General features: G+C 41.1%; 3 protein-coding genes across 7 annotated transcripts in view; 1 reads left to right on the forward strand and 2 right to left on the reverse strand.

Annotated features, from left to right (window-relative positions):
• Positions 1-1,303: 1,303 nt before the first annotated feature.
• Positions 1,304-11,153, reverse strand: pnpla8 (patatin-like phospholipase domain containing 8). 3 transcript variants are annotated; one of them, XM_034862905.1, is made up of 10 exons: positions 11,101-11,153; positions 8,516-9,688; positions 8,192-8,341; positions 7,720-7,871; positions 7,286-7,380; positions 6,974-7,145; positions 6,785-6,842; positions 6,361-6,555; positions 2,078-2,273; positions 1,304-1,853 (listed from the first exon to the last, which is right to left on the reverse strand). In XM_034862905.1, exons 2-10 carry the CDS (start codon positions 9,503-9,505, stop codon positions 1,579-1,581), a joined length of 2,283 nt encoding a protein of 760 aa, XP_034718796.1. In that variant the 5' UTR covers positions 9,506-9,688; positions 11,101-11,153; the 3' UTR covers positions 1,304-1,578. The 3 variants fall into 3 exon arrangements, with proteins under 3 accessions (XP_034718796.1, XP_034718795.1, XP_034718794.1); XM_034862904.1 differs by having other exon boundaries at positions 11,035-11,122; XM_034862903.1 differs by lacking the exon at positions 11,101-11,153 and adding an exon at positions 10,194-10,443.
• Positions 11,154-14,672: 3,519 nt separating this feature from the next.
• avpr2l (arginine vasopressin receptor 2, like) lies at positions 14,673-15,797 on the forward strand. The gene is made up of 2 exons (XM_034863101.1): positions 14,673-15,517; positions 15,718-15,797. Exons 1-2 carry the CDS (start codon positions 14,692-14,694, stop codon positions 15,795-15,797), a joined length of 906 nt encoding a protein of 301 aa, XP_034718992.1. The 5' UTR covers positions 14,673-14,691.
• A 2,197-nt stretch (positions 15,798-17,994) lies between these two features.
• LOC117938466 (THAP domain-containing protein 5-like) overlaps positions 17,995-21,141 on the reverse strand; it is a 135,425-nt gene continuing 132,278 nt past the window's right edge. Inside the window, exons 1-3 of one of the 3 annotated variants that reach the window (XM_034863099.1) lie at positions 20,989-21,031; positions 20,230-20,416; positions 17,995-19,378 (exon numbers count right to left, since the gene is read on the reverse strand). In XM_034863099.1, the coding sequence (XP_034718990.1) occupies positions 18,626-19,378; positions 20,230-20,370 (894 nt within the window). In that variant the 5' untranslated portion in view covers positions 20,371-20,416; positions 20,989-21,031 and the 3' untranslated portion in view covers positions 17,995-18,625. Of the gene's footprint in view, positions 19,379-20,229; positions 20,417-20,720; positions 20,962-20,988; positions 21,032-21,141 lie in introns of those variants that run through there. The other 2 variants (XM_034863098.1, XM_034863097.1) reach the window with 2 other exon arrangements.

The following is a 21,141-nucleotide window of genomic DNA, read 5'->3' on the forward strand; positions in this document are numbered from 1 at the left end:
ACTGAGAAGACCATGCTAGAGCAAGGCCAGGTGTAGGCAGTTCAGCCATAAATCAGACCATGTTGGGTGAAGCTCAAGCTAGCATCGGGGGAACAAAATTGAGCCATTAATCTATCAGTCAAGCCAGTTACAACTTTGATAGTTTCAGATATCATTCAAAAATGCAATGCCTGCCACATCGTTCTACATCTTTCTGACATCAGTCATTGTTGCAAAGGTTTGTAGTTCTGCTCCCTCGTGGCGTATTGTTCACGTTGATTGGGGTAACAACAGAGTGACTGGGAGGAATGATGCTGCGGAATTTCAGTGGATCTTCAAAGGGATCAAAACAATAAGGCAGAAAATCAATGTGTGTGATTGGGGAAAAATAGGCAATTCATCATAGGAAGACACGTAGCATTCCTTTGTGACAACTCTATTGTGCGCATCTGTGATGCGTTAGTGTTGAGTAAGTGTCAGCAGAATGTAGATGCAGATAAATAACATAACATAAATTCCTATGGATTATTTTTTTTTAAATCCAAAAATGTTATAAGCAAAATAAAAACAAATCATACAGAGGTAAAAAAAAAAAAGAACATACGTTGTATCACGGTTTTGCAAACGTAAATTTTATTTTTTCATGACATTTATTTTTCTTTAGCATTCCACCAACTAATGAAGGGAGGAATCAGGGCAAGTAGGATTCTCACGATGTAGAAAGTGTGTCAAATTTATAAAGTGTGCAACCACGACAGCCAGGGCTGAGGACTTCAGACGGGAGCAAGCTTCATACCGAGTAACGGGCCACAATGGAGAACATGCTTTGTACCAAGAGCAAAACAGTCATTGCATTCTAAAACTTTACCATTAGTGTAGGAGCAGCTATTTATGTGTCTGTAAGTGCAAATACAGCACAGTGAGATTAAGAATCAGCAGTATTTCCTTTGTCTTAGTCTTACATTCTAGCAAGAGCACTCAAATAATGTATAATTATTTCAAATATTATTTACATTTTCATGGTTAAGAACTCTATTTTACAAAGTGCATTAGTTCCTTCGTCTGTGCGGTGTTAGAAATAGGCAGTTATGTTTATGTTTTGACTTTGCAACCATGTATTATAAATACATCTTGTTTTCAAGTTACTGAAAATGCAAATAAATTAGTATTTTTTGTACAAAATAACTACAGTAATCATCTTATCATTAATTCTTTGTATTATGGTATGGTACTTTTAGTCAGCCTTTCCATGATCATTCAAGTTATTAATTTCATCAGTCATATTCATATCTTATACCAAATTTCATCAAGGACACAATCTGTGCCACAAAGAACAAATTACATCACATTTGAAATTTTCACACTATTGTTTACTGTCTCATCTTTTTTAATGGATAATCATAGTTATAGTTGTAATTGTCTTGTGTTGTAGTAAATGGTGATCAAAAACATGATCAATCACGTGATCAAAAATATTTGGCATTTCATTCCAAATTGCCAACCACAATGCTTGACAAATGTTTTCAGATTGGCCCCTAATCTTTTGAGTCTTCTTACCTTGAAAACTCACTTGTGGTCACACTGTTGCCAAACCAATAACTACAGCTTGGAGAGGAAGGGGAGGCCCTCGTACATTTCGGCCTTGAGCTTGGCCCATTCTGCCAGTCTCTGGATGGCGCTCTTCTCCTGGCTGAGCACGCTAGCCACCTTCCTCAGCTTGGCCTCGTTGCGTTCCAGGTAGCGCTCCCCCTCGCCCTTGAGGAAGTTGAGCTTCTCGGTACGGCTCTCGTTCAACGGGATGTCCTCGCTCATGTAGGGGTTGAAGCGGAAGTACGTGTCAGGGGGCAGGAGTGCGTCCAGCATGGTGTGCACTTCTAAAAATAAAAAATAAAACAAGGATAGATTGGGAGCTTTTAGCTATCAAAGTCAGACTCTAGTTCCAGGCATTTCCTCTTTCGGTTTATAATTCAAGAGACCGTACCGAACCAGAGAAATCACAGTGCATTACGCACTGCCGAGGACTGCACGCCTCTGTGGTTTATAAACCAATGAGTGTTGGACGTCAAACACGTGCAAACTACATTTTGTTTGCTCTTACCCTCGGTATCTGTGGCGCTGCTGATGACGTGGGAGAGCTTGGTCTTGAGGCTTGTGTAGGTCGTGCTGTTCTGGCCCGCCGCCTCGTACCGCCCGGTGCCCAGAGACAACACACACTGCAGTGGTGTGTTAGGCCACAGACACTTACACTCGTGGATGGCCAATGCTGTGGGGTTGTTGATCAGAAGTCCCCCATCCTAAAAAGGAGAAGACAAATGGGAAGTGAAATGGTTAAAAGGGAAAGAGAACCTCCAATAAAATTTAAAGAATCTGTCCAGGTCTTATTTCTGTTGTAACTGAAGCAGGGCGGAACATTTGCCTTTTTAAAACCACCAATGGTGGAAGGACTCTAAAACTTTGAAGTCGCCTTCAGCATTTAATCAGTCAAATATGCTTAATAAGCAAGGTTAATGGGCATATAGGACACTTTGTATGTATGGAATGTGCCTTTTGTTTAAAGATATTGGATGTGACAGCATGTAGGGGACAAATGAGGTGAAGTAGACAAGCTGTCCCAGCGCTACACAGCTTTAGGCCGGAGGAAAGGAAGCACACTGGCCAGAGATGTGCTGCCCTGGCAAACCGCTCTGTTTTTTCAGAAGTAAACAAGAAGGAAAATCTGTCTTTTTAACAGCTAACTGCATCTAAATAAGTCTTTTTGTAATTTGGTCTGGAATTCAGCCAAATAAAGATTCTAATTGCTGCATTAATCTGAATTTAGCTTTGTTGATCAACATATTGCATTTGGGGATTCTAATCTTGACCGACTCCATTTAGAAGCTAATCCCAAATAACGTGCTTTTTCTCTAAATAACCTTACTGGCTTCATGAAAGAGTTGCTGATCTAAATGGTGCCAACAGTGGCAGAGAGAGGACAATCAAGCTGAATGGATGCCTGGCTGGATTTAGAGCTAAATACTCTTTCACAGTCTTTCCGAGTCAAGTTTTGGACCATGTCCAACCACCGAAGGGCTTTTGGCTCGGATCATTAGAGATGGAGAGTGTGGCACACAAGAGGTCGGACCCAACACCCCCCCAGCAGAGCAGGGGCAAAGGCTATTTCCACGTCTCAACAATACAGGGGGTGGGCAGTAGAAAAGTATCCAAAGTGTTTGAATCCGCTCCTTCTGGGATGCAGCAAACAACCACACTGACTTAGCCGTTAACAACGGGTGGGTGATGAAGAAACATGAGAGAAATCTACCAGAATATTAGGGCTGGAGCTATTGATTCTTTTAGTAATCAAGTATTCTACCGATTAGTCCATCGATTAATAGGATAAGAAATACTTAGTAAGAAAATAAATAGTAAACAGCAATAGTAAATATATTTATTATTGCTGTTTACTAAAAAAGTAAAACTTGTCTTTTCTATACAAATGCCATGGTTAGCTTAAGAAAAAGCAACATTTTTTTACTTTCATTTTTATAGCCAAATCCAAGACCCTTAAAAGCCTGTGGCTCTTTGCGCTAAAATTCCAAAAGCTGTTCACTAAGCCGAGGCTAAATGTGACGGTGCAAAGCTTACAGGAGGTCCATTCAACTACACTGTTCAGGGGGGGCACATATCCAGAAGCCTCATACTGAGTAAGGAGAAAGAATAATAATAATAATAATAAACAGCTTTCGTTTTACATTGTTTGTAAAATGTCACTATTTGCAGAGTTGCATGCTTTAGTTGTGTAAAAGAGCGCGGTGGCCGAGAGCAGCTGACGATGTTACCATGTGTCGTGGAGGAGTACATTGGATGTTTTCTATTGAGATGATGAAGCAGCTTGTTTGCAGCTCAAAATGATCCCAAACTTTATCGTTTTCTCTTGGCTGTATCTTCTAATCTAATCTGCGCCGTCAGCCCTGTGTCCACTGAAGCGCTAGTAAAAGTCCTCAGTGGGGAAACACAGCGAGCTATACAACGTTAGTTATATTGATTTAATGAAGCTTCGAGGCAAATATTTTTACTTCGAGTTTTTTTTTTGCAAATCTAATTATTTCAGTTATTAGAGGAATTGTTTCAGCACAAGTTCTAAGCACCTCTCTTTGAAATCAAATGTCTTTTGGTAAATTGTCCACTCTGCTGGCCTGTTATTATGGTACAATTAGAGTCTCATTCCTAACCCATTATCAAGCTGTTAAGATATTCAAACAGTGGAACACAGTTTGCACTTGTGAAACAGCAGGTTAACAACACATCTGCATCTCAGCGTTGACCCTCAACCTCTCACGTTGGGGTCTGACCTAACTGAGTGACATTTAGCCTGCATCCACTGCTGCATCCTCATGCATCTATGTATTTTTGATGCCCTCCATTGGCATAATTCTCCTGAGAAATACCGCTGCTAGTGCTGAAAACTAGAGTAGGAGTGAGACCGGTGGGTGGCAACGGTAGCTCAAACTGTCGATGAAACACTATGCATCTCCAAGAGGAATGTAGAGAACACACACACATATTCACTCTCCATCTTTCCGTACCTGCTGTTATCCCATTCCAGTCCATGGGACAACGATTTTGTTCAGCTAAATGTCTTTTAGATGGAGTCTGGTCATGCTCAGAAAAGATCAGCTTGTTATTTAACAGGCTAATTTAGAATATGAGGAGATTTCTGTCTTGTTAATACAGGTTTTTGGGGTAACAGGTAGCGGCTACATTTAGCTGCTTTGCTAAATTAGGAACTGAAAGAGCTTGGGCCTTTTGTTTTCACTTTAAATGCAGAGGAGAATCTAAGTTTAGGTCAGTGGGCATGCAGAGTGGGATTGGAGATTAGGATCCATCTATTGAGTAAAATATTGTAAAGAGCAGTCTACCAGAACTCTTGCATTAGGAAATGGCAGGGGAGAGAACTACATTTTAGAAACAGGGACAAGGCTAATTTGCCTAAGTAGGTTATTTAAATGAAGCTAAGCCTTGAGCATAATTGCTGCCCATAAAGACCATCTAAAGATAACTGGCCTAATAATAAAAAAATAGTAAAATACATTAATGCTACAAACACTGTAGTCATTTATCAGATGCCACAAGAGCCAGATTTTCATTCAATAAGCCCCCTACCACAACCTAATCTAATTCTTGAACCTTAAGAAAAAAGAGCTAGAATCCATTACCAATAGTCAGAAATGTAAAACCACTAAAATGGCATTTTATAACAGCAATGTGCAGCCTTACACAGTATCAGATTTATACATCAACCAATAGTAATTGCTGATATTTTTAACACATACATTATTGGATTATTTATCCAGTAGAATAGTTTCCAGTCAGGAGAAGCAGTATTGTTTTCTATGCGTTTTCTATGATTTTGCATACCAGAAACGTGTCTGACACGGCGCTGCTGCTACCCTTGTCTGTACACATGTGTGTTTCCCGTTGATAAAATTAAATAATAGCGTGTTCTTCAACTTTATTTTGTCAATATTTTGTGTTTGTACATTTCCTTGTCCAGTTTCAACTAGAAAAAAAAAATCACGTGATTTGGATCCCCCTTGTCCGACATCTGGGGAGAGAGTTATGGAAATTTACTGCACTCAAGCAGTAGTATACTTCGTGTTAAACATAACTATATACTGATTTGATAACAGCAAAGACAACGTCAGCAGTATTGACGGCAAAATATGCTAAAGAATATTTTGTTCCGTATTGACAGCTGCAATATTTTAAAATAATGAAATATTTATTATAATTTTTTTAATTACATCTATATCCATATTTATGTCAAAACCTACAGACTTTCAAACATCAAAATGTCATTTACTTAATGTAATTGTGTTAAAATGACTTTAAATACCTTTTTGTATTCTATTTTGCCCGGAAACACTTCCAACACGCTCGCGTGTCAAGAAAGGCCTTGGTCCTATTTCTAGCATTCACGAGTTTTCGGCGCGGGTCAAGCGGCGCCAGAGACACGCGTGTCAGTCAGTTTGGCAGCTCTGACCTGTTAACATGGGAACCGAAATAAAAATGGACACACCACTCCGCGGATATGCTCACGCCACACAGACAGTGTGCGTGAGCCCTTAGACTCTTGACAGCCAGAGGAGAGGATGAACCAATAAAGAGGCTGCCTTGGCACTGGGAAAGCAGGAGATGATTGGAGATGGAGATGATTTGCCTTCAAATTTAGATTATTGATCAGTTTGCTGCATTTTTGGACAAAATGACACGTGGTAACACCTAACGCTTTCATCTATTCTGCCACCTGTGTTATTATCAACCTCCTTTTTCAAACTACAATATTTGAATTCAGATAACTAAACAAAACTTCTCCCCAGTTGTCTCAGTTTAGTGCTGTACCTGATGGAGGTCTTTTCCCAGGACAAATTCCTGGAAGTAGCCTGGGGCGGCAGACGAGGCCCTGATAGCCTGCCACATTTTGTGGTTGCAGTCTCCCAGGTAGTGGGATCTCACTCCTGGCATGAGTCTGTAGTTCCTAAACGTGTAGGCCTTTAGAGGTAATCCCCTGTTCACAATGGTGCTCACTGCTGACACCTGGTGGACATACAAAGGGAAGATTTACAGGAGGAACATGCAAGTCATTCATATTTTATGCAGCATGTCAACAAGCTGGTGTTTTCCTGAGTGCTGTGTTATACACATGTTTTGTTTACTTCTTATATTTCCTGATTTAAAGATCTGAAAAAGCGCAATTAATGCTACATCCAGGCACAAATGAAGTGTTTATCTAAACAGCGTAGAACTAAATAGACATGTTGCTTACTTTGGGGCAGTGTGGGTCCCTAGCACTCTCAATCATACGCCTCTCACCCATACGTTCCCTAAAAAAAAAATACAAAAAACAGAATTGAGATACAGGCAACTCTGTATACTATCTATAGACTACCCCAGTGTTTCTAATAATTGATGAAAGAGAGTTATAAAGGAAAGGAAAGACTAGAAAGAGACTAACTTTAGTATGTTTTCCCATATTTCACTATCATAGAAAGCATGGCTCCAGCCCATCTTTACGGTTCCAACAATAACATTCTGTTTGAAGACGTCTGAACCCAGCTTCCTGTACATCTCCTCGCACTCTTCTAAGGGGATCTGAAAAATTCCCAACATGAAGGCCAAAATAGCACCTAAAGTAGAGAGGAACAAGTGTGATGTGCCAGTGAGCAAGGAATATCAGTGTTTACATAAATTCCCATGTGGGGTCAGTGCTAGAGAAGAAGTAAGAGAGAAAAAAAATGACTTACACTAAGCAGTAATGACAACGTACCTGTACTGACTCCACAGATATAGTCGAACAGCTGGTGGACTCGTTTACCTGTCAGGTTCTGCAGTTTATGGAGAGTCTGCAGGGCCAGCAGCCCCCTGTAATAAAAGACACAGGTTTACAAACCTAGACTGACAAAAATGCCAATATTATATATGATACACTACAATAAGCATATGTGAGGGGTATTGTACAGTTGGACAATGATACTGCAGTCAGTATTGTGACTATTATGTTTTTTAGTTGGTACATTTTAAATTATGTATGTGGCCCTCTAGCCACATAAGTTACTGCTGCTCCTACATTGTTTATAAAAACAGCAAAAGTAGGTAGACTCATGTGTAATAGTTATTAAAAGAAAACATTTAATTTACATTTTTGGTGGATACATATACTTTAATTTATAAATTACTTTTCCCCTCCCATTACAGCTTTACCTTGTTCCGCCTCCGTCTATGGCCAGGACCCGAATTCCTCTGCCTTTAACTGGTTCAGTGTAGCCAATCAGGGCCAGAGCTTCTCTCACAGCACCCTGAAGAGGCAGGTCTCTGGCCTGGCGCAATCGCATTAAACAGGGCAGCGCACTCTCCTAAAGGTTGCAGATATACCCAAACATACTAAAATTTCTCACTTAAAAAACGTTTGAGGACTGTGCAACACATATGACATTTAACTGAACTGCAGGGTACATATACAAACTTTTTTTCTTTATTTTAAAGATTATTTTCTGGGCATTTTGGGCCTTGACTTTTGACCGTACAGCTGAAGACATGAAAGGGGAGTGTGAGGGGGAATGACATGCAGCAAAGAGCTGCAGGTCAGAGTCAAACATCTATATGTGGACGCCCGCTCTACCATTGAGCTATCTGGGCACCCATAAAAACAATTCTAACAGTGGTACAAACTGACCTTGACAACTACACCTCGTGTCTCAGGGAACTCCAGAAGGTGATGGATGAGCTCCTCCACTCGACTGGTGAGGAGCTTGACATCAGTGACTTTCTGCAAGCCTTTCACCAGGGCTCTGGTCCTGTTGTCTAAACTCACCCTGGCTATTATCTGCATGACAAATATGGACATGGACAGAAAATCAGGACAATCTGACAAATATAAAACCACACATTTTTTCTAAATAACATACCAATTGGAATCACAGAAGTGATTGTTTGCCATTTGGATGTGTGTACTGGCCTTAGCTTTGAACATTTATTAGAGCCATACTGAGCGCCACACCTTCTCTCTTTGAGTCAACAGCTGTTGGTTCACTACGTCCTTTTTCTTCTCGTCACTGTCTGTCTTCTTTCCTGCCTTGTCCACAGTGGGCTCTTCCACAGCTACTGCTGAAGACTTGCTTTTTTCAGCCATAATGCTTTTGGAATCACCTCTGAATTTGGGAACCAGGGGTGCAATGTAGCTGCCGACAAACGCCTGAACGCTGGGCCGAGGGTAAGAAAGATAGTGGCTGAAGCCTTTCTTAGGGGAGGTAGCAGGCACAGAGATGGACTGAGCTGAACTTTGAGTTGTAGGGATGTCAGAGGAGGGTGATGCTGCTGGAGGACTGAGCTTATCTGATGGACAGGGAGGGGGAGGAGAGGTGGCGGGTGCTTCAATACCTTTAGCCTCTGCCACTGAGGACAACACAGGAATGTGCTCCCTAGTTGTGCGAGCAACGTAGCTGAGAGTGGGCTGAGAAACAGGCCCACCTGCTTCTCTGTGCTGATGCAGAGGCCTGCTGTCTCCTTCTTCTTCTTCTTCTTCTTCTTGTGTGCTGGCGCTAAAGTAACAATTGATGTGCTGAGCCAGAGTTTTGTAGGTCTCATCCATGTTGGTGGACAGAGATGCTGGGTGAAATAGCTGCATTGTTTGTTTTGCGAGAGTCGAGGAAGAGCTAGATGCAGAAACATTCGCTGCTGAAGCTAAACTTGATGTGGATTTCTTTGTGGCAATAAAAGGATTTTCTCTAACTTGCTGCTGTTGCATGCTGCACTCTTCCTCGGCTGTGATCCTCTTGCCTTCTTTTTCTTCTTCTTCCATGGTGGCTTTAGGTGGTGAGGGTGTAGCTGTGTTGTTTGAGGTTAAGGTCTCGGCTGTGACCAGAGCCTTTTCTGCATGGGTGCTGTCGACCTTGGCGCTGCCAGGCTTGAAGCGGGAGAACTTGGAGATGAGGTCTGTGCTGCCTACTGCCTTGGTGACACTATCAAGTGTGCTCCTGATTCGCGACATGCGTTTTCTGGCTCACTTAGAACAGCAATGGAGAACTTGAAGTTAAATCAGGCATTTGGATGGTGCTTCATACCTGTGTTAAACAAGGCAGCATTCTGGCAGATTACCTGCCATTGCCAGTTGTTGGTAGAAATTCCATTTTAAAAGAGTAATTAGCAATTTTGCTGCTTGTTCTGATGTTTCCTAAAAAAAAAAAAAAAAAAGAGAAAAAACTATATATTAAAAAAACAGTGAGCAGTTTTAAATTGAAAGTGGTCAACAGAGGGCTCCATTTGCCGCCATATAGCGTTACCTATCATGGTAGCCATGGAAACAAAACAAAAACAGATAACAGCTTTCACATGCTAACATCTCAGTTGAACCATCCAGTTCCCAGACGACCTGGTCATCTATTCATTCATTACAAAGAGAAGATGGAAGAGGACCGAGACTCGTTAAATCTGAATTTGAGGACAGAGTCAGCTCATCTTGTGAAAACGTTGCTGGAGAGACACCACCACACTGTCACGAAGGAGCAGCCGGATGTCTTCCCTGACAGCGAGATGATTAATAACTGGGTTGTTGGAAAAGATTTTACAGTCGAAGTCGGGGGAAAGCAGATTAGGGAGTATATTCAAACCTGGGGGATACAGCCCTGCTGGCTTTACAGCATAGACTTCCTCTACTCAACCGAGGAGGAGCATCATACCTTTTATCACTACCAGGCCCGCTTCAGTACCCCGACGTCGCGGAAGCCGATTCTGGGGACAGCTAGCGTCTACTTCGTCGTTGACATATCTAAAGTCAAACCACAAACTCTGCCCGTTGAGGTGCACTTCATAGTGGAGTCAAACAGGCTGGTGCACACACCCGGTAGGACCAGGTTCAGAGAGAAGTGGCTCACGGACGTCATTGAGAGCAAGACTTTACTCCGATGTGCGATGCACCTTTGAACCGCCAAACCACCCAGAAGAAGATTTCTGGATCTAGAAATACTACCAGAAGTTATACTTAACTTGCTACGAGTTGACATTAAATCCCGTATAAATGCGTTGGATGTCCCGTTGCCCTGATATTTCTATCAATTCACTTCGAAATAACAAAACGTTAGCTAGCTTAAACAGTTATGCCGTTAGCTAACTAGCAGATAGAACGCTAGGTAGCCTATAATTTACAGTAACGTCATGATTCTCTACTATGACTAGCGTTAGCTATCTAACGCTAATTGTTGGCTAGCTAAGTTCAAATAACGTTAGGTTTGCGTTAAAACACATATTTAAGACACCAAAACATGGATGTATTGCCCCGAAGTCCTTTGTGTTAGCTAGCTAGATAGTCAGTTAACGTTAACTCTTTTTTAAAAACATTACCACCTCATGATGTTTGAAAGCTGGCTTGCTAGGCAAACAGTTGTCAAATTTATAATATCTATATATAACGTTATTTAGCGTTACTATAGCTGCTGTTGGTCTAAGTTTGCAAATTAACAGTTATATTGTCAGTTTGTCGAATGTTACGCAATGTCACAAAATAAACAAACGTCTTCTTACCATACGAAACAAAGACTGTTAAATATGTAGCCAAATAATTTCATTCAGAAAAGCGGATGTGATTACCTGCACGGCAGCTGGATTCTCGCGATATCACAAGATCACGGAAGTGACGCAGCGACTTAGATGTGTGGGCCCTGCCGACAGTCCCTGTACAGTGCAGTTCTTTATTTATGCCACCACGTGTCGACAAATGAACAAATGTTTTGACTGCAAAAATTGAGCAATTGCAATTTAATTATATCAAGACTACAGCTCACAGTATCAGCAGTATGTTTATGCTTTCAAGATCTTAGGCACAGTTGTCCTTGGCTTCAAGTAGACTAACCAATGAGTCCATTTTCTGTTTACTTGGGTGGTGTGTTTGTGAAATAGCTATAGAAATAGTGACAGCTTATGTTGCCAATGCTTCTTTGCAAGAAAATATATAATTCATAAAATCCATGTCCATGGGAAGGTTCTATCAGTACCTAATGAAATGCAACTGGCTCTTTCTCCTCTCTAAACACTCACTTTAAGTTATTATCATGTGCCAATGCAAAATTAGTTTTTTTACATTGTTCTCAACCATTTACATACTGTGAGACTTTTGCAGTCAAGCCGGCAAGAGCTGTCTTATAAAATCACTTAGCTTAAGTGGGACAGTTTGACAAATGCTAAAGACTGATGTGTATGTTGGCAATGACAATTATAAGTCTAATATGGCACCCTGGTAAAGGCCAATACATGTGAAGGTGCCTTTTCAAAAGGATTTCGTTCACACGGTGAGAAATTAAACAGCCATCAGTCTTGAGCAATTCACTTGAAAATCACTTCTTTTGAGAGGCACTGGCGATTTTGCACAGCCATATTTCTCTATTAGGATATGATCCTAATAGAGGTTAATCAATCAAAGGTGACTCATAGCTAATAGCATGTGCAATTACTTTGAAACAATACCTGCAGCTCTTTCAAAAGCAATATGAACTCTTGATAAGAACTAACAGCTTGTGAATGATGATTATAATAGAGGCTGGATGAGTGACATTAAAACATTGTTTTTTCTGCTTCCCGTCCACACCACCTTTTTATTGTTTTATTGTCATGACCTAGAAACTATGCAGTAAGCATTCTATTAAATTTGTCATGGATGAAGTGGATAAAGTGGTGGTGACATCATAGTTACATAATAGAGAATGTATGGAAGTGTGATTGTACTGCATGTCCTGCCATCCACTGGTAGCTTCTGACACATTCTGTGAAAGGTCTTTCTATTTTGCTACACAGTAATGCACACTTTGAAAAAATTTATTGAGAAAAGAAATGAGGATCTATTTTGACAAAAAGTGGATATTTTCTGTATGGTGTATGGAGTGGCGCTTAAAAGGAACATTCCACCAACTTTACATATATAAAAAGTCAGTTTACTCATATTTGAGAGCCTTTGGAAGCTGTGACCTCTGAGCTTTCAAAAGGAGGGCGGGGGGGAGGGCCACAACATCATGGCCACCAACAAAACTCAGCAAAGATGGTTCTTGTTCGGGCTTTGACTTATGGATATTATAATATATACATACAACGGACCGAATGGCTTTGCTCGCATCTTTCTCCGCCACCATGATGGAAGTTTATTTATGTATTTTTTTTTTTTTAGTAAAGAACATATACATCACCAATATGTCCATATACAGAAATTCAACACCAGAGGTGCATATACAGAAAACACATACTGTATGTATGTAGAAATTAAATTTTAAAAAAAGTTAAAAAGAAAAGTTAAGTCACATGTATCACCGTTACATGAGAAATGTTTCAAACACAATTCCAGTCTGAACTGCCTTCTCATTTTTTATGTCTCTTGTAATCTTGCCATATTGGAGCCATTCTCGAAAAAAGTCCTCAAAGCTTGGTTTAGAGTCCGACCATTTCTATTTGTGAATGTGGAATTTTTCCAATAACAAGATTATCTGAACAAAATAGACATCTTTGTCCATCCCATTGCCTTCAAAACAAATAAAAATATCTTTATCCTTAAGATGTTGAACATCAACCCAAAATATTTCAGTAGTGAAAGAATATATGACAGATTGTTTCTTCTTCTAGTTCAAAGAAAGTACAAGAATGTTCAATATCAAGTTTGAACCTCTTTAATGTCCTGTTTGCTGTATGTATTTTATGCAGACAGCATATGTCTCCAATCAACGAGATGTTTTGCCAGTTCATTTCTCCATAGACCGAAGCCCAAAAGAATCTTCCTGAGGGCAACTTCCCCAAGGAATATACTTCTACTAAGTGGATTGATAAGTGACATCACTGAACCTCTAAGATGTTGCAGCACACATCTCGGCACACCATCAACAATTACTGCATGTTCTCTTGGCATGACTGCTAACCGAAATTTGGAGAGGAAGTCATTATACTTTAGTAACTGCCCATCAGCATTAAGGAGTTGTTTTACCAATATAATACCATTAGCAACCCACAATTACAGAACTACAACTCCTGCGCACGGCCTCAATGTCATCGTTCTCAGCCACTCCCTCTGTTCACTGACCTGACAACCAAAATTTGGCATGGGGAAAAGCCATGGACAGTGAGAGAAGACCTAGACGTAGTACTGAAGGGAAATGAAAACTGAGTGTAAGTACGTAGGAGTGCGGAGCCAGGCTACCAGTCAGCCTTTTGAAACGGAGAAACGATGAAAGTCTTTGCACAATGGACAACATATTGACTGTGTGACTTTTGTGTTTTGTTTGGTTTGCCACAAGTCAGAGACAGAGATTTCAAGTGGGATAATCCGGTTTAGCTCACGATACATCCAAAGAAAGTTTAGCAACCGTATGCAACATTTAAAAGGCAACGATGCATCTGTAACTTATTATCATATTGTACATAAATGACTTTCTGCAAAACATTCATCTTACTATGTGATCTGGAATCTTGCCCCTTAAGATTCCAGATAGGTTGCCTCCGCTTTTTTCAGCTTTGCCCGCCCACAGAATCTGGCCCACCAATGAGAGAGAAAGAGACATCATGGAAGCAAAGTAGCAGTTGTTCAAGGCCGCACCCTTACCCTCCACCTTGCCCCCCCCCCCCCCCCCCCCCCCCCCCCCCCCCCCCCCCCCCCCCCCTCTCCTCCTAAAAATCTACAGACTTACAAATGGCACATGTTAAAGAAAGCTCATTGTCGGACTGGCTCTAGTGGCTGTAATTCTGCACCAAGGTTGAATTTTGGGAAAGAGACTTCAGATCCGGTACTAGGGGACCACTAAGGCCTATAAAAGCATCCAAAGAGCACCATGTCATGGGACCTTTAATAGTGATAAGTTCAGGAGAGATGTATTTATATTTCACTGTACATTTTGAAATCATGAGTTTGACCATAACAAAATGCATGTGAGAGTGTCTTATGTAATATGTATGTCAATGTCAGGCTTTTGACATGCACATACAATCAGTCGTCACTGAGTAGGCTGACCACCCTTCACCCCTCCAAGTCGACGGCTTTCCCATCCTACAGCCACAGTCACATGCTCCACGCGCGCAAAGGAGGAAAATGTCAAAATGCCTGTAGTGCGTCAACATAGCAATAATCCAGTAACCCAACCCCTAGATCATGTACGGAAACTTTAATTGAACCCACAAATTACTAACGGGAAACATCAAAAAAAAAATTGAATGGGTTCCGCAAGCAACCACAGGTCAGAAAAGGCAACAGATGAGGATGGAGAAGTGTATGGACATCTTGCGCTCATCAGAGCTGGAGTTTTGGGTTTGGTATTTGTGCTTGCAACTTGTGGCAATCTCTTCTTCTTGGGCGCACTTTGGAAGAAGCGAAAAAGAAACACCAAAACCCAGCTGTTCCTCTTGCATCTGTGCTTGGCAGATCTGGTGGTCGCTTTTTTCCAAGTCCTACCGCAGTTTCTCATGGAAATTACGCACAGGTTCCGAGGCACGGACTTCATGTGTCGGTCCGTAAAATACTTGCAGGTGGTGGGGATGTTTGCCTCCACGTACATGATTGTGGCCATGACCATAGACCGGTACCACGCGGTTTGTAAGCCAATGGTTTCCTTCTTGAAGGGCTCGTTTAGGAGATACCTCTCCATTGGCGCAGCATGGCTAATCTCTCTCGCCTTCAGCTCTCCTCAGATCTCCATCTTCTCTCTCCTGGAAGTGGAGGAGAACCAGTACGATTGCTGGGCTACATTTATTGAACCGTGGGGGAGCAGGGTTTACGTCACCTGGATCACCCTGTCAGTGTTCGCCCTGCCTGCAGTCATTGTGCTCTATTGCCAAATAAGAATATGCACAACAATCTACATCAACATGAAGAGAAAGGCGCTGCAGACAGGGCGCGCGGGCACCAAGGGTGTGTCCAACGCGATGCTTAAGACTGTGAAAATGACTTTTGTTATTATCATGACATACACACTGTGTTGGAGCCCGTTCTTTGTTGTCCAGTTATGGTCTGCATGGAGCCCAAGCAGTGCGCCTACTAAAGGTTTGTCCAAATGTTGTCTATGAGGTCTACATCCTATGAGGACCAGATGCCTACCATTTATTTAATGTCACCATAGGCACCCATGTCGATCTAGTCATCAACTGTGCACCTCAGAAAGTTTGGAGCTCTGCTGCCACCTTTCTAGCCCTTAATTTGTAGAGTTTTTGACACATTTCTCTATTTCTCTTTCTCTCTCACAGGTCCAGTGTTTGCCATCATCATGCTGTTGGCCAGCCTCAACAGCTGCACCAACCCCTGGATATATCTCTACTATAGCTAAAACGAAAAAATTAAAAATTGAAATAATTGGTTAGACCCTTTATATAAAGGACCATGTCAGTTAAGATACAATCCAGGGCCTGGTGAAGTAATTGCATCATGGATCATGTGTTTAAATCTATGTAGTTGTTGTGTATTAATCTAATAACTGGACACGTGTATTATGAATTATGGGTATTAGCTTGAAATTATACTGGCATCTTACAGTAACGTTTCAGCGTTGTGACAGATAAAACATCCGTCATGCATAAATGAAAAAATACTTATTTTATGTTTTAGGAAAAAAGTTTGAATCAGTGAAACAAGCTAAGGCATATTAAATATGGCAGCATCTATTTTTCACTGGCATAACAACAGCTTCACTTACCTTCTTTCATTCAGTGCTGGAGGAAATACATTTTTCAAAATAAACATGAAAAAAAACCATAATGCCATGCTATATGTCAACCATAGACATATTTGACGTATTTTGAATGTTCTGTAAATATTTCTTATTTGCAATTTGCATTATCATGCTATTTGCATTTCTGCCTTGCCTTTTTGTCTGATAAAAAGTAAACATCAAAACATACTGTTCCTGATATTTGCACCTGTTGGGATTCGTCATTGCACTGATAAACCGAAGAACTTTCATCATAAGACCTTCTCGCTTAATAAGCTTTTGCCTATTTTATCCTAAGGAATGTTATTCCTTACTCCTTTTTTAACATTCATTAATATTTCCCTGGCAGTAAATAGCTTTGTTAATATTGCGCATATTCAAACAAAGTAAAATGACTCCACCATACAAAACATGCACATATATATCTATAGAATGTGGTCCCTGCAAAGAGACACAACATCAGCAAAGTACATTAGAGGACTAATGCAGTGCTTGGATTAGGAGACTATTGCAGTGCTTTGATTAGGGGACTAATACAGTGCTTTGATGCACTGTGATGGCGTTTTGTTGTACTGCTGAGACGCTGAGCGAAAGAATTACTACATTTTGTTACTAATTTTGAGAATCATTCTCTTAATCCTTGCCAAGGCTTGTTTCATTCTTTGCCAGAAAAATATGTTATCTTGTCACCTCCTTGTGTAATGCAAAACCCTCAGAATCATTCAAATTGCTCTTCACAAACTATTCCACACATGCAATCAATTGTATCAATTTGAAACCAATTTAGCCTCTCAGTTGCCTCTCCATCACATTGAAGACCATTATGAATGTTTTTTTTTTCTATTTGGTCACAATCGCAGACAGATGTGGATTAAAAAAATACAATGTTTTATTATGGTCACAATCCACTCTACACTGTTGCGCAGATTCTGTGGCCAGGCCTGCTGTGCAGAGACAGCCTATGGCGCATTTCATTCTGGAAAGCTGCTTCAAATAGGATTAGGCATCTCACTTGGCCAAAAAAACTATGATGCCTAATTCAGAGCCCGAGGGTGGAAAAGTGGGAGATACATCTTGCAGCTGGTTCATGTTCATGTCATGGTGGTGGTTTAAAGCAATCACTAGGGACATAGTGGACACAAACACAGCCTCCTGAAAAGTACATGCTTTAAGAAACACGTTTACAATACACTTTATTCTACTTCAAAGTAAATCCATCACAGATTTTTCTGTAAAGCATCATTTTGTGGATTTGCAGGAGATTGCACGGAATGACAGGGTAGAACTGGCATTCAAACAAAGCACAGAAATCGAACGTACCGCTGCTTACATGGACTTAATTTCTAGTTATTCAACAACAACAAACGTGCCAATGGTGTTGTTTGAACACAGTCAAAAGAATTGATTTCATGTGTGTTAACACAGCAAGCAGTAGCTGCTCCAGTCAAATAAATACCAGAGCATAAAAAAGAAATCATTTTTTGGCCGTTGTATATAGTTTATAAAAAAGGTTCATGGTGAGCCATTAATAAGTTAAGGATTGGGTATTGATCCCAATCATGTAAAAACATGACCACAAATCTCAGATATGTATCAGGAACGCACAGCAACAAGCTGAGAGGGAGTTAGATTTTTAAGTGGCATGTGACCATGGATGTATTACGTGGCATATGCCGTAAAAACACAGGACTTTCACCCAGGAGACAGAGGATCGTTTCCTGCGTGTCTTTAATTGTCCCTTAAGCCGCTTTCTTCCTTAACCAGCCCGTTATTCCCGTGCGTCACGGAAACGTAAGCCCACCTACAATTTTTTATGTCACTTGGGTGTAGATATTAAAATTTTATTTTACGTCTAATTGATCAGTGGCATGTTAAAAGTATCAGAATGTTAAAAGTTATATTTTACGTCTATGGAGTGGCACATGCCGAGACATGCCGCTTCCTGATGACACATGCCACTTACATATCTAACTCCTTTTCTCCTACTGAACAAACTGCTGGAAATCAATGCTTGAGTGAAGCTTTGAAACACTTCCTGGAAATATGGTCACACAGTGCCACAGTGTGGACTAAAACATTTACAATAGGCCTTTTTTTTTACAGCAGACGTTTATACTTGTCATGCAGTGGGAGAAGCGCACTAGCAGTGTGACAATATGCACAAAAGTAGCTAAATGAAATTTAGTCCTTATTGGTTTTATGTTTTAAACAAATGTGCTTTTACTTTGACATGTCAAAATGTCCGCAGTGAAAAAAGGCCTATTGTAATATGGATATGAGTGCAATTTTGCGGGGCACTGAGTTACAATAAAGTTTAATAAGACTGTGTCGATGTGCTTTACGTATGGGAGCGAGCCTGTGCAACATATTAGCAAAAGAGACTCAATGGTAACATTTAAAATCCATAGACACCAACAGTCTCATTACAGCGTCCATAGCCCGCAAAATCAGAGCAACATGGATGATATATAATCTTCTAAAATTTTCTGCTTCTCTTTAAAAACAGAACCATCTTTTTTCAGGACGGCTACCTCGCTCTCCAGAGCACGGATTTTGGCCAAAGTGCTCTCCTCCCTGCGATCCAGTCCCAAGATCTTTGCATGCAAACTCAAGATCCTCCGCCAAAGCTGATCTTTGTCAGTGTCCGGTCTGCAGTACGAGTGCTCGTAAACATAAATGTGCTCTCCATCGCTGGGTCCCCTATCCTCCAAAAAAGAGGCTTTAGGTCCATCCATTACCAATTCTACAGGGACGTAGCTAAAAGCCTGGCCCATTGCTGCCTCCAAGTTTTCCCCTCCATCCGAGAAAGAGCCCACTGACTCACAGCACAAAACTGTAACAATCGAGTCAGCCTTTTCTTCAGCATGGGGCTCCCTGCATGGGGACAATGTGATGCAAGACGCTGTTGGCATTCCGCTGTCGCCTGGCATCTCACAAGCGGCAGTCTGTATCTCTGATGAGAGATTTGAATGACAGGAGATGCCAGTGTCCGACAACAGAGGTGGTCCAAATATCATCTCTGAGTGTTCACAGACAAAGCTGTTTGTTAAACTTGACTGTACCTTTTTGCATGTTCTGCCCAAAATAAGCGGCCTCTTGCTGAGAGGTGAGTCAACTCCTGTGCACTCAATGTCAATGTCTAAAGTTCTGGGTTTGGCCTTGGGGCTTTGTTTAATGGGGGTGACTTTTTTCTCTCCATCCTGAAATGAAAGAAAATAGGTCTGGTCACAGGCATTGCAAAAGATCACAAAATCAAGAACAGGCTTGTTGCACGCATTGGCCTGCCTGCATGGGCCAGATGGCAGCTCATTCAGAACGCACCAGCTCGACTTGTCTTCAACCTCCCCAGGTTCTCCCACATTACACCCCTCCTCCGCTCTCTTCACTGGTTACCAATTGCAGCCCGCATCCGCTTCGACACTAGCACTTACATACAAATAAACCCAATACCCCCACTTGCCCACTCCGCTCTGTATCAGCCAACCTGCTTGCGGAACCCCTCACAGCGAGGGACTACTAATCACTCAACAAAATCCTGACTGTTTGCTGTCCTGGCTCCCAAATGGTGTAATGAGCTCCCTCCTGACATCAGGATGGCCGAAAGCCTACACATCTTCGGTCAAAGGCTTAAAACCTCTACACGTCGGAGATATATACATATATACATACAGTATAAATACACTGTATATTTCTTAAAGCTGCACTTTCATATGGCTCTTTGTAGTTGTGCCTATTAAAGGTAATGTACTTTAACTTACTACTAGAGTTTGCAACTTCAGGGTTGAAAGCACTTAATTGGAAGTCACTTTGGATAAAAGCATAGGCTAAATGACTTGTAATGTAATCTATCACCAAAAACTCTGGGTGAGCCTAAAACTTGTTATTTTCGGCTGCGTTTTCCATTCATTGGTAATCTATTTGCACTTTCCTCTTTTAGAACATGTCAAATGCCAAAAACTTGGTTCGTAACTAACTCTGTGATGTCCTGCAAGCCCTTAGTTAATGTTAGAACTGATGGATGTTGAGACAGGAAAACCAGAACGATACATACATCCTCAAAGGAGGGAAATAGGGTTGGGATGGCTGTGTTCTTCAAGTAGCGGATTCCCCATCGAATATCAAAGCAGTCCTCTTTAAAATGCTCGCTGCACAGGTACTGATGTCGACTAGGGGTCCACTCCTCCCGCTTCATGTTGTCTACCCATTTCTGGAGCCTGGACTTGTCTTGCAAGGGGAACCTTTGGGAGGGAGAGAGGGAAAAAATAAAATAAAGGGGTGGTTTGAAAGTAAAACCTTTCAAAGTTTCAGTAGTCGAGTATCGGCACTGCATATTTTGCACCATCTCTAACATTTTTATAACGCACATTTCCCTCCAACAGTGTCCCCTGTACCATTTCAACCAGGTAATTATGATAGACATTATATAGTACTCATATAGCTAACGTTATTGTTAAGTTCTTACTGCCTCTATAACTAGTATCATCTTTGACTATAGCATACATTTAAACTGAGACACACCAGAAAAGAAAACAGACAACATACGGGTAGAAGCTAATTCTCTTGTCTTGTCTAGATGCAGTTCCCCCGCGGTTTCTGCAATTTCTTACAGCGCAGTACCGCGGAATATATCTACACTGAAACTACATGAAAACGCTTTACGGAGACAAGTTTATTGCTACATTTTCTGAAAACACAAACCAGCAGAACTAGTAACCTTAGCTAGTAACTAGCCTAGCTCGTAAACTGTCCTTTCCGGGTTGTCGTTCTCATAGCGGATATGACGTTTAATCTATCAAGGTAGTTAACGTACCATTAAAATGAGAAGTCGTTGCACAACTACGTGGAGGAAATGATTTAATAAAAGAATGCCTGCATGTCAAACTTAATGTCAAAATGCATCACCTATTACCTGAAAATAAAATGTGAAATAGTAAACTATATAATATAATCTACTGGTCTGAAT

The sequence above is a fragment of the Etheostoma cragini genome, chromosome 23 (genome assembly GCF_013103735.1).
Source record: "Etheostoma cragini isolate CJK2018 chromosome 23, CSU_Ecrag_1.0, whole genome shotgun sequence".
Lineage (NCBI taxonomy): Eukaryota > Metazoa > Chordata > Actinopteri > Perciformes > Percidae > Etheostoma > Etheostoma cragini.

Coding starts and splice junctions, on each gene's coding strand:
- pnpla8 (XM_034862905.1), bottom strand. CDS start 9,505: ATGTCGCGAATCAGGAGCACACTTGATAGTGTCACCAAGGCAGTAGGC. Junction 7,381..7,719: donor ATAGACGGAGGCGGAACAAG/GTAAAGCTGTAA, acceptor CTTTTATTACAG/GGGGCTGCTGGCCCTGCAGA. Junction 6,556..6,784: donor GGGACCCACACTGCCCCAAA/GTAAGCAACATG, acceptor TATGTCCACCAG/GTGTCAGCAGTGAGCACCAT.
- avpr2l (XM_034863101.1), top strand. CDS start 14,692: ATGGGTTCCGCAAGCAACCACAGGTCAGAAAAGGCAACAGATGAGGAT. Junction 15,518..15,717: donor AAGCAGTGCGCCTACTAAAG/GTTTGTCCAAAT, acceptor TCTCTCTCACAG/GTCCAGTGTTTGCCATCATC.